The 11262-nt window shown below is 56.9% G+C and overlaps 1 protein-coding gene across 1 annotated transcript in view; it reads left to right on the top strand.

The window, feature by feature from the left end:
• CACNG4 (calcium voltage-gated channel auxiliary subunit gamma 4) overlaps positions 1-10933 on the top strand; it is a 55883-nt gene extending 44950 nt beyond the window's left edge. Inside the window, exons 2-4 of the mRNA XM_079131609.1 lie at positions 2663-2746; positions 7105-7245; positions 8020-10933. Of these exons, the coding sequence (XP_078987735.1) occupies positions 2663-2746; positions 7105-7245; positions 8020-8558 (764 nt within the window). The 3' untranslated portion in view covers positions 8559-10933. The remainder of the gene's footprint in view (positions 1-2662; positions 2747-7104; positions 7246-8019) is intronic.
• Positions 10934-11262: the final 329 nt, after the last annotated feature.

The following is an 11262-nucleotide window of genomic DNA, read 5'->3' on the forward strand; positions in this document are numbered from 1 at the left end:
GGAAACTGAGTCAAGGGTACTGGATATTTCCAAATTATTTCTTTAGAAACTGCATGTCAATCTACCATGATTGAAAAATAGGATTTAATATTTTGTTAATATAGGGCCTGCGGCCTGGCTCAGGGACCTATGCCTGTAATCCCAGTGACTTGGGAGGCTGAGACAGGAGGACTACACGTTTGAGGTCAGCCTTAGCAACTTAGTGAGGCCCTAAGCAACTTAGCAAGACCCTGTCTCAGAATAAACAATAAAAAGGGGTGGGGATGTGGCTCAGTGGTTAAACACGCCTGGGTCAATCCTAAGTGTAGCTCCGTGGCGGATTGTGCGCTTAGCGTGGGCAAGGCTTTGGGTTCAACCCCCAGCACCCTCCCCAAAAGGGGGAGGAACCACATGTGTGTACGTATGTGGGTGTGCACACAAAGCAAGCCGTGGGAAGATACTCAGCAAACCCAACAGGTTTGCTGCTGGAGAACAAACCTGCACGGAGAGATCATCTACTTCTTTTTCAGCCTCTTATTTACTTGTTCCAACAAGAAGGGGTGACTTGGTGATTTTGTTTAGACTCATGAAGTGAAAAAAAAAAAAAAAAAAAAGTGTGGGGAGGAGGGAGGCAGAGAGCCCCACCCTGCACCAATGCACCACCCATTTCTGTGGAAAGTGCCCGTTCTGGGTCTCCATGGACATTTTCCTGTCTGCAGTTTGAGAGGCAGGAGGAGTAAGCGTGACTGGGACTGGCCCACTCGGGCCTCCGTGACCCCACCTTCCCCTGGCCATCCTGAGACCCAGGGGCTCTGCCCTTGTACACTACAGCAGAGGATAGAACCTCCTCTGCTCCTGCAGCAATGACTTCCCCTGAGCCATCCATCACCAGGGACTCTGAAGTATCATCCTAAGTGCCTCTGAAATATAATCTCCTGTAATTTTCTAAGGTCCCGAGGACAGAGGAGTGTGGTTATCCCTATGTCCAGATGAGGAGACCGAGGTGGGAACTGTGTTCATGCCAGATCCTGCAGAGTAGGCTGTCAGAGTGTCCGTCACTCAGAGCGTCACCGTGGAGACCCTCACTCTGTCTCCGCCAACCCTGGCCCATGAGGCCCAGGAGCCTTCTGGAAGCAGGCTTGCTCCTGAAACTTTCAGCTCTTCAGAGGCCACAGTGGAAAGAGCCTGGTGGGGGAAAGGCTTGAGGGGGACAGCTAGTGACCCGCTCATTGGTGTCAGGTGGGAGAACAGCGTGCACCCAGCTTGTTAGGGACAGAGAGACAGATGTGTGTCTGCCACAGACCCTGCTTCCAAGACCGTACTCCCAACTGGCCGTGAGGTCAGCAGGACACTTGGCAGCAGCTGTGGAAAAAGAGTGGCCCCAGTTGGAAACAGCCCCAGCTCAGGCCCGCAGGCGTCAGGAGGCGCCGCTTGCTCGGCACTCACAGGCATGGCAGGCTGACCGGGGAACAAGGCCTTGGCTGGCACAGGCAGGGGCCGGTGGAACCCTGTGTGTCCCCCTCTCGTCTGGTGTCCAGTTCTGTGGTGGGCACTCCAGGCTGCGGGGCAGCAGGGGACTAGGTCAGTTGGACAGAAGACTCAGGAAGGTAGGACTTGCCTGTCCTCTGGCAGTTACTAAACCCAGGAGTCCTGCCTTCAACCCTGTGAAGGCCACTTCTCAGAGTGGGGAAGGAGAAGGCCAGGCAGGAGATGGTCTCAGCCCTTCCACAAGTTTCTCAGGCAGCGTGTTCTCTGTCTCCAGCCTCACTGAGCAAGGGGATTGGCTCTGAACCCTGAACAGATGCAGCTGCATGCTGTGTGACTGGAAGGGAGAGGAGGAGCAGACAGACAGGCCCGCCCCCCACCTGGGCCTCCTCTGCCTGGAAGGCCCTCACCACCCCATTCCCCAGGAACAGGTTTTCTGCCGATTTTCACGCTGTGGTTCTAGAGTGCCCTTGGGTACCGGGATCCCACCCGCTGTCTGCCCAGGACAGTCCCTCTCTGCACCTCTGGTCCCAGCAGTTATAGATGGTGAGTCCGTTCACTCTCATGGGGGTCCAGACTTGGACCATAGAGGTTATGGTCACCTTTGGGGTTTAGATGTGAGGTCTCACCCAAAAGCTCACATGTGAGACGATTCAAAAAATCAGGTGAAACAACTGGGTTCTGAGAACCGTAACCTAATCAGCGCATTAATCCACTTGGATGGATTAACTGGGTGCTCCCTGAGGGCAGGTGGAGAAGGTGGGTCACTGGGGCACGCCTTCGGGGTTTATATTTTGTCCCTGATGAGCAGAACTCCCCCTGCTTCCTGATTATCCTGTCCTGAGCTGCTTTCCTCCTCCCCACGCGCTTCTGCAACCATGTTCTGCCTCATCTTGGGCCCAGAGCAAGAGTCTGCTGTTTATGGCCTGAGAACTCTAAAACCATGGGCACCAAATAGACTTTTCCTCCTCTAACTGTTCCTGTTGGGTCTTTTGGTCACAGCAATGAAAAAGCTGGCTGAAACAGGGCCCCATCTCAGGACGGGGTGGTTCTCTGCGCAATCGCCGAGGCAGCCCTTTTCTCTCTCTCTCCGTCCACAGGGCCTGTGCGGACCGGGTGCGCACGCAGGGACCCCGTGTGAAGGAAGGGCACGCGAAGCCACAGAACACTCACGGTGTTGTTCTCTCGTTCCCTGCAGGGATCTACAAAGGGCACTGCTTCCGGATCAATCACTTCCCTGAGGACAATGACTATGACCACGACAGCTCGGAGTACCTCCTTCGTGAGTGTCAAGGATCCTTGGCTTCCCCTGTGGCGGGTGGACGCGCGGCCGCGGTGTGGGGGTAGGTGGTTGGAGGCGAGGTGGACGCCAGGCAAGGCACCTGGAAACTGGACGCCCCCTTCCATTCCATGGGGACTTCAGAGGACGGAGTTTTGTGCAGCGCGGCCGTGGCGGTCTGGGTTTCTCGGTGGAGTGCTTGGCTCCTGGGCCCAGGTCCTGGGGAGACTGAGGCCTGAGCAGAGGGAGGCAGCAACCTGGAGCTGCTGGGCGTGGCCAGCTACAGGGAAGCTGATTGGCTAGAGCCGGGAGGCGGGGACAGAGAAGGTTAAAGAAGCAGGCACCGCCCAGGGGCTGCGTCCCAGTCCCCGAGGGGTGTGGTGACCTGCCCACCCGTCCCCTGCACACTCCCTAATCTGTTCTTGAAAAATCCACCTAAGCAGCACACCCGAGAGCTTCAGGGGCGCCAGGCAGCCTGAGGGAGGTGAGGAAGAGGGGGCAGCTCTGGAGGAGGTGGGTTCTAAGTCCTTTCTGTGATCCCCACCTCAGCCCTTGGGCTGCCTGCCTCCCAGCCCCCTGCCCCTGCCCCCACTTGGGTCGTGTGGCTGCACAAGGCCCACACTGGAGCCCGGTGCCACAATACATGCTCAACCCCTGGGACAAACCTAGCCCAGCACTCTAAATCCAGAGCTCATCCCTGGACCTGTGAATTCGTCCTGGAAGAAAGAGGAGCTGCAGCCAGGGAAGGAGCCTGGGAGTGCAAGAGCAGCCCCTTTCACGTTGTCGAAGACTGGAAGAGCTGTTCACCGCAGCACCCCTGGGGCTCGGGCCACTTCGTTTATGGAGAATCAATTCCAGTGTCCTCAGAGGGGACATAGTTCACTCTGCACCTGCTTATGGATTTTTTTTTTTTTTTCCCCTAAAAGAAGGGATTTGGATTCTGAGTCATCCAGTGAAATAGAACAGCAAGCGGTTCCCATGGAGCTGAGGCCATGTCAGGTTGCTCCAGCCAGGCCCAGGACCTGAAAAAATTTGGCCAAAGCTCTGCCCACATTCCTCCTCTCTCATTTTCTCCTCCTCCTCCTCCTGCCTGTCCTCTGATTCTGCTTACTGGAGGCCCATATCAAAGTGGAAAGATGAATTCCCATAGGGCTGCCAAGGATAATTGTAGAGGTTGCACACTGCACAACTCAAGGATTGTCATTTGCCTATATATGGTATGAATGACATCCTTCAGACTCTACAGTGTAGGATGGAGAAAAATGAAGCCAGAGCCTGGGGGGCCTGACAGCTACTAGAGTCCCCAAATTCCCCCAGCAGTGTCCTGCAGAGGGCCCAAGGACTGGGAGTGCCCCAGAGAGACTGGCCCACAGCAACTGAAGCTCACTTGGAAAGAATTGTGCACGATGGAGAGACGAGCCAGGTTCTGTAAAAAGCCAGTGATGGCCATGGAGGGTGGACTTGCATCTGGTGTTCTCCAACTGCTGGCAGAGCCAGGGTCGGAGGGCAGGGCTGGCTTCCTGACAAGGAGGTGTGTGTTTCCATTCAGTGGCCTCAGAGACAGGGACTTTGGCCCTGAAAGCTGGGCTCTGATTGTGCTTTTGATCATCCTCTGACTCCCCAGTGCAGATGAGCTTGGGGCCAGAGCAAAGCAACCTCCTGAGATAAGCCCCCTGGTTCCCAGTATTCCACCTCTGGCCTCTCTCCAGACCGTGGGTCTCCTGTACAGGCGAGCGGTCTCTGGGGGCTGATGTTGGCAGCAGATGAGGGGGTTTCATGAGAATTCATTTATTCACTCATTAAACAAAAGTCATGTGGGTCTGCTGTGTGTCCAGCACTGTGTTAACCTCCAGGGATACAGCAGTCAGGAAGCAGAGCCCTGGCCCCTGCTACCAGCATGCAGGGGTCTGGGAGAAGGTGATGAAGATTCCATGGTGGGCTGCCTGCTTAGCTTTCTGGGTGCAGACCTGGGGGGCCCAGGGCCATGCTGCCCACATCCAGCCTTGGACCATTCAGAGGGACGTTGACCCTGAGCTGCCTGTTCTGAAGCCAGGCTTGCATTCGGGGTTATGCCGATGTCACGGGGCTCCTGACAGTCTCTGAGCTCAGGCAGTGTCCCTGCTGGTGTGCACATCCACCGCCCAGGATCTGAGGGAGACGACACCCCGCAGTCTTCCACGGGCCCTCCTAGCCTAGCCGAGGGTTCCTCCATCTGGGCCTGGGTCTGGCACCCCTGTCTAGATCTGGCATTTCCTGTTGGGTGGGCTCCCTGCTCCCCAGCCGCTCTGACCTGTCTGCAGGACAAGGACATGGGGAAAGGATGGTGGCTCTGATTCTCTGGCCAGCACAGCTCAGAGGCACATTTCAGAAGCACACAGGAAACCTCCCCAGCCTGCAGCGGCTTCAAAAAAGCAAAGAGCAACAGGGAGGAGGGGGCTGGAGAGAAGAGCTTCATTGAGTGCCCCCAGACAATCTCTCGCCTGTGCAGCAGGGGCACACACTGGTGACTATACAAAAAGGAGACAAACAGGGCCTTCAGAGGCTGAAAGACCCCAAGCCTGTCAGCTGGCTCAGGAGGGGCATCTGCCCACATACCCTGCCTCGCTGTCCCCTGCTGGGGCTGCCAAGCCCACACCACCAAATTCTACTGGGCTGGGAGACCAGTGGGCTCACGGGGAAGGCTGAGCCCTGGGATCCTCCTCATGTCCCTCCTCCCTTCTTCTGACCCCCTCCCACCCCAGACACTAGCGAGGGTCCTTCGTGTTTTCCCGAATAATCCCCTGGAGTGATATCCACAAGGAAAGATCACAAGCTATGTGGCTTAAAACAGTAAAAAATGGCTCTTACCACGTGGTGTTCAGAAATCCACACTCGAGGGGCTGGTCAGATCCTGCCCCCTCTGCAGGCTCTGGAGGGCTGTCTCCTGGCCTCTGCCAGCTTCACGGCCTTCCTTGGCCATGACACTCCACTCTCTGCCTGCTTTCTCTGTGTCCCCTCTATGGATAAGAGCCCCATGTCCCCGCTTCTTAGAAGGACACTTGTCTTTGGACCTGGGACCACCAGATCCACACAGGATGATGTTATCTTGAGACCCGTAATCACATCTGCAAAGGACTTTCTTCCAAATAAGATCACATGTGCAGTCTGAGGTGGTTAGTTAGGGTGTGGATGTGTTTGGGGGGCCACGCCTCAACCCCTGCGGGTTGGTCTCCCTTCTATCCCTGGGTTATACAAAAGAGCATGCTCTCAGGTGGTCACCGAGGTTAGCTGTCCCGGGTGCCCCACTGGTCAGTGGCAGAACCAGTGGAGCCGTTCTGCCACAGGGTCCACAGGCATCTCTCTGCACCCGGGGCCTCTTCTGTGGCCTCAGACAAGTCATGAACTTCCACAGGGGGAGAGGGTGACAACGGTGACGAAGACAAAGAGTCACCCGGGAAGCACATGAAGTGGCGCTCCCGTGCTAAGCACTGACACGTGCAAAACCCACCACTGCAGCTGGGTGCCAGGAGGGCCCTGCTGTGCCCTTGGTTTCACCCTCTCAGGTTTTAGCCACTGCAGTTCAAAAATATGAAAGGGGACATCCCAGAAAATATACAATGCATACGTCGCTTTTATGACAGACAGATTGCGAGAGTTGTTTTATTGTTAATTGTCAATCTCTTCCTGCGCCTAATTTGTACATCAAATTTCATCTCAGGCTTGTATGTCTAGGAAGACCGAGAACGATAAGGTCGGTACTATCCAGGGGCTTCAAAATGTACCACCTGCGGATCAGGGGTGGCTGTTTACTGAAACATGTTTCACAGGTGAGGTGATGTGGCCAAAGACACACAGCCACTGTGTCACAGAGACCCAGCTAATGTGCCAAAGCCTGTGATCTCCAGTCACCAACCAGGGCTGCTTCTTGTGGACACAGCACCCCAGGCTCCCAGAGGCCCCATGGAGACCATCCAGGAAAGGGCTCAGTGGAGACTTGTGTCCGCTGGAGGCTTGGTAGCCAAGAGGTGTCACACAAATGCGATGCAGTTCAAGGTTTCAGTGGCTGTTCTGTGGCCTCCCCCTTGTCACTGTGGGACCCTGCTCCCTCCTGGCTGACGGGGGTGTGACCCGCACCCAGGGGAGGCCAAGCGGGACATGGGGAGAGGGGACTCTGGGTATCACAGGGTCTGGGAGAGCAAAGTGCAGGCCTAGGGCCCTCTCTTGCCTGGGGTCCAGGCCTCCTGACCCACTGAGTCCGGGTCCTGATGGGATCTGCAGATCCTGCAGGATGACCCACCGCTGGGCTCCCGGAGGTGTCCGTGCCCAGGGCCAGCGGGGCGGCTGGTCTCACTTCCCTCTCTGCCTTGACCCCGCTGTTGCAGGCATCGTGCGCGCCTCCAGCGTGTTCCCCATCCTCAGCACCATCCTGCTCCTGCTGGGGGGGCTCTGCATCGGCGCCGGGAGGATCTACAGCCGCAGGAACAATATCGTGCTCAGCGCTGGCATCCTCTTTGTGGCCGCAGGTGAGCCCGGCCCAGGCCGCCCCCGCCCCTGCCAGCACTGCGGGGGATGTGGGGGAGCTGGGGACAGGCAGGCAGACCCTAAGTGAGCTTTTAAAGCCCAGGTGTGCAGGGGCCCGGGGAGCAACGGCTCATCCAGGTCCTGTGAGGGTGACAAAATTGTCTTGGAGCTAGTAAAGGTGGCAGTGGCCTCCAGGATACCCAATGCCACAGCACTCTGCCCTTCTGAAGGGTAATTTTACGGGGGTGTGACTTTCACGTCATCTACAAAGAAAGTCAGGTGTGCGACATGCCACCAAGACAGCGCCAGGTGCTTTACAAGCCTCTAAGGAGTCAGGGGGTCAGGGAGGCACCGGGAAGTCTTGGGAAGCCAAAACCTGAAGGCGTTGGCCAGGTAAAGACAGGGCGAGTGCCCAGAATGGACATGAGTGGAACAGCAGCTTACGCAGCGTTGCCCCTGTGTTAGTTAGTGTGGCCAGTGATCTAGAGCTGACTGGGCCCAGCGGAGGTGTACTCGGGCGACGTGCAAGTTCTAAGCTGTATACGAAATGAACTTGAACATGTGCAGATTTCCTTGTCTTCCGAGGGTCCTGAAACGAACCTCCCATGGAGACCAAGGGCTGGCTGTACTTAGAAGAAAAGTTAGTCACCAGAATAAAGGAGCGCTCCCCCCCCCGGGAAAATGACCAGCTGCCCCTCCGCCGCCAGCTGCAGCCACCCGAGGGTCTGATCTCTGCCTCTCTCCCTCCCTGGTCCCGGCTCCCGCTTCTCTTCCAGGCCTCAGTAACATCATAGGCATCATCGTCTACATTTCCAGCAACACAGGCGACCCCGGTGACAAACGAGACGAGGACAAGAAGAACCATTACAATTACGGCTGGTCCTTCTACTTCGGAGCACTGTCCTTCATTGTGGCAGAAACCGTGGGCGTCCTGGCTGTGAACATTTACATTGAGAAAAACAAAGAGTTGAGGTTTAAGACCAGACGGGAATTCCTGAAGGCTTCTTCCTCTTCTCCTTACGCCAGGATGCCGAGCTACAGGTACCGGCGACGGCGCTCCAGGTCCAGCTCCAGGTCCACGGAGGCCTCGCCCTCCAGGGACGCATCCCCCGTGGGCCTGAAGATCGCCGGGGCCATCCCCATGGGCGAGCTGTCCATGTACACACTGTCCAGGGAGCCCCTCAAGGTGACCACAGCTGCCAGCTACAGCCCCGACCAGGAGGCTGGCTTTCTGCAGGTGCACGACTTCTTCCAGCAGGACCTGAAGGAGGGCTTCCACGTCAGCATGCTGAGCCGGCGGACCACCCCCGTGTGAGCTGTCCACCCCTCCTCTCCTCTCAGCACCGGCCTCTCCCCGGATCAGCTGCTTGTGTCACACAGGAGGGCACGGGATGCTTCAGATGGATGGACGGACAATGAGCTGAAGCCACACGCAACCCTCCCTGGTCTCCAGAAGGTGTCGGGGGCTGGCGTCGAGCAGGGGAAGCCAAGAGACCAGCATCAGGGCTGGGTCAGAAGCTGAAGGTGGACTTTGTCCCAGAACGGGTGTTTAGCTGCCCCCAGGGTTCCTGAAATCTCCCAGGAGGCCCAAGAGCCTTTCTGAGCTGCACGGGAAAATAAAATTGAGCCATTATCTCCTCTTGGAAACAAATCTTGCCAGAAGAATGGAATTTTAGGTCCTTCCTCCCTGCCTGGGCCCTGGGTCCTGGGCTGCCACAGCCTTCTCAGGCACCATGGGGCCTCTGGACTCTCTTGTCAGTGGCTTTTGAACCAGAAGTCCTTGTGTCTTTGAACCAGAAACCAGGATGACGAAGCTCCCTCCCTCTCTATCTGTCTCTCCCTCTCTCTGTCTCTCTCTGGCACCCTGTTGTTGAAAAACAGTCATTCTGAAGAGCAAGCTCTACAGCCAACTGGTGCTTCAGCCTCATGCTGTCCTGGGGCCGATTTCCCTCCTCCTGAGGAGACCAAGGCTTGGGGAGGAGGCCTGAGGCAAAGGCCAGGCCTCTTGATGACCTCCCTGCCTGCTTCTGGAAGTTTCTGCCTTGCTCAGAATGGGCGGGACACACTGACTGAACTTGAGGGTCTGGAGGAATCCACGGGTCATAGTGGCCTCCTGCTGGACCCTCCCCACTAGCATTAGGAGCAGCTCTGTCCTCTGAGCAGCAGAGGGTCCCTGGGGGAAGGTTCGGCACAGACCCTCACTCCCCCACCCCTGCAACTGGCATTTGGCAACAGAAACCTGAACATCTGTGTAAGAAAGGGAGCCCAGAGGGTGAATAGCAACCAAAAAATAAAAATAAATACGTAAACCAGAGAACAAGCATCCATTTCCTAACTGGTTGCCAATCACGATCTGCTGAATCAGAACCAGGAGAGCAAGTTACATTCATTTCCTCATCTTTAAAAGTAGCAGTGACACAACCCCCAACTCTTGGTATTGTAATTTATTCTGCCACCACTGGGAAGGACCTGGTGCAGGAAGTTTGACTGAAGGCAGACCGAGCTGGGCCTGTCCTCCTCCCTAGGAGAGAGAGAGCTCAGCCCTATGTCTGAGGAAGAGGGTTCTGTGACTCGCAGTGTTTCCAGCCATCGCTCCCCATCCTGAAGCAAGCCAAGAAGGTGGGAGGGCGTCCAGGTTCGAAGAACACTCTGGAACGTGGAACTTACCCCCTTTTCTATAAAACACGTGCTTTCTAAGGGTAAATCGTTTCTTACTTTTTGAAACTTCTTTTTGAACAGTCACCTGTGATCCCGGTAGCTGTTGCTCTCAGAAGTGACGAGCAAATTCTTACCTCAGCCACCTGCTCACGGAACCCCTGGGCAACCCCCAGCCCTTGACCCGGGTCCATCAGGCCTGGTGACGACCTGCGTCCTTCCCTGCCGCCCTCGGCCCCCAAGAGAGGACATCACATGCCGCAGCTCTTGCGTGCCGGTGAGCTGAGGCCTGCCAGGCCCCCCTGTGCTTGCTCCAAACCCTTTCCTCCCGGCCAGGTTGGCTCTGTACGGTGACGGTGACGTGTCCAAGCATGCACAGCAGTGAGCACCAGTGTCAGGGGCCACCCCGGCCCTGCCTCCCTCCCCCCACCCAGCCCGCACCTTCCTCCACCTCTCCACCACCATGCCGTCTCGCCAGGCTGAAGGAAGCCCTGTCTCCCAGCAAGACCCCAGGACCTGTCTTCTGTCTCCTCCAAAAGCAAGGTCGCCTTGCTGTTGCTTCCACACGAGCCACCGCCCCAACCGCTGCCCCAGAAGTGTCCGTGATGCCACAGAGCTCTGTGCCCCGCTGAATCCTACCTCTTGCCCAGCCCCAGGCAGAGAACACAGGGCCCACGCTGGGGACCATGGAAGAGCAGAAAGAAGGGGAGGGAGCAACTAGGAGGGATGCAGGGCAGGGAGCAGAGCGCCCCTAGATGTTCCGGCCGTCACACCTCTCCACCCACGGCCTCCCTCCACCCAGGACCCCGGTCTCTGGCTGTCCTCCTGCTGCTGCAGCTTGGCCAGGGCAGCTTTGGACCTGTGCGGTCCCTGGGGGACATGTGGCCCGAGCCCACCTCACCACCTCCTCCCGCCCCAGCCCTCCTTCCCATGTGTGTTTCGCCACTTAAGCACCTGCGGCCCCATACCCACCACTGGTTTGGGGTTGTTAGTTCTGTCTTTTTTTTAATTAAATAAAAACATTTTTAAAATGTTCTCTTCTTGATGTGGGGAGGTGTGGGAAGAACTCCCCTGAGTCTTTGTGGGCACTTAGCATCCCAGGCCCTGAAGACACTGGACCCTCCAAGAGAAGCGGGAAGCTGGGGGGCAGCTGGATGCTGGCTGGCCACGGTGCTTTCTCTGGCTGGAATCTGGCCCACTGGCCACCTCCCCCACGACGTTGACGACCTTAGACTTCTGGGTGGCGTCTTTGTGGTAACTTTCCATGGATGAGCCAGGAGATGGACAGGCTGACCTGCAGTGTGTGGGGGTATCCAGGTGGCTGAGCAAGCCAGGCCTGTCCTTGGAACCTGCAGGTGGGGACC

The sequence above is a fragment of the Sciurus vulgaris genome (genome assembly GCF_902686455.1).
Source record: "Sciurus vulgaris genome assembly, chromosome: 3".
Taxonomy (NCBI): domain Eukaryota; kingdom Metazoa; phylum Chordata; class Mammalia; order Rodentia; family Sciuridae; genus Sciurus; species Sciurus vulgaris.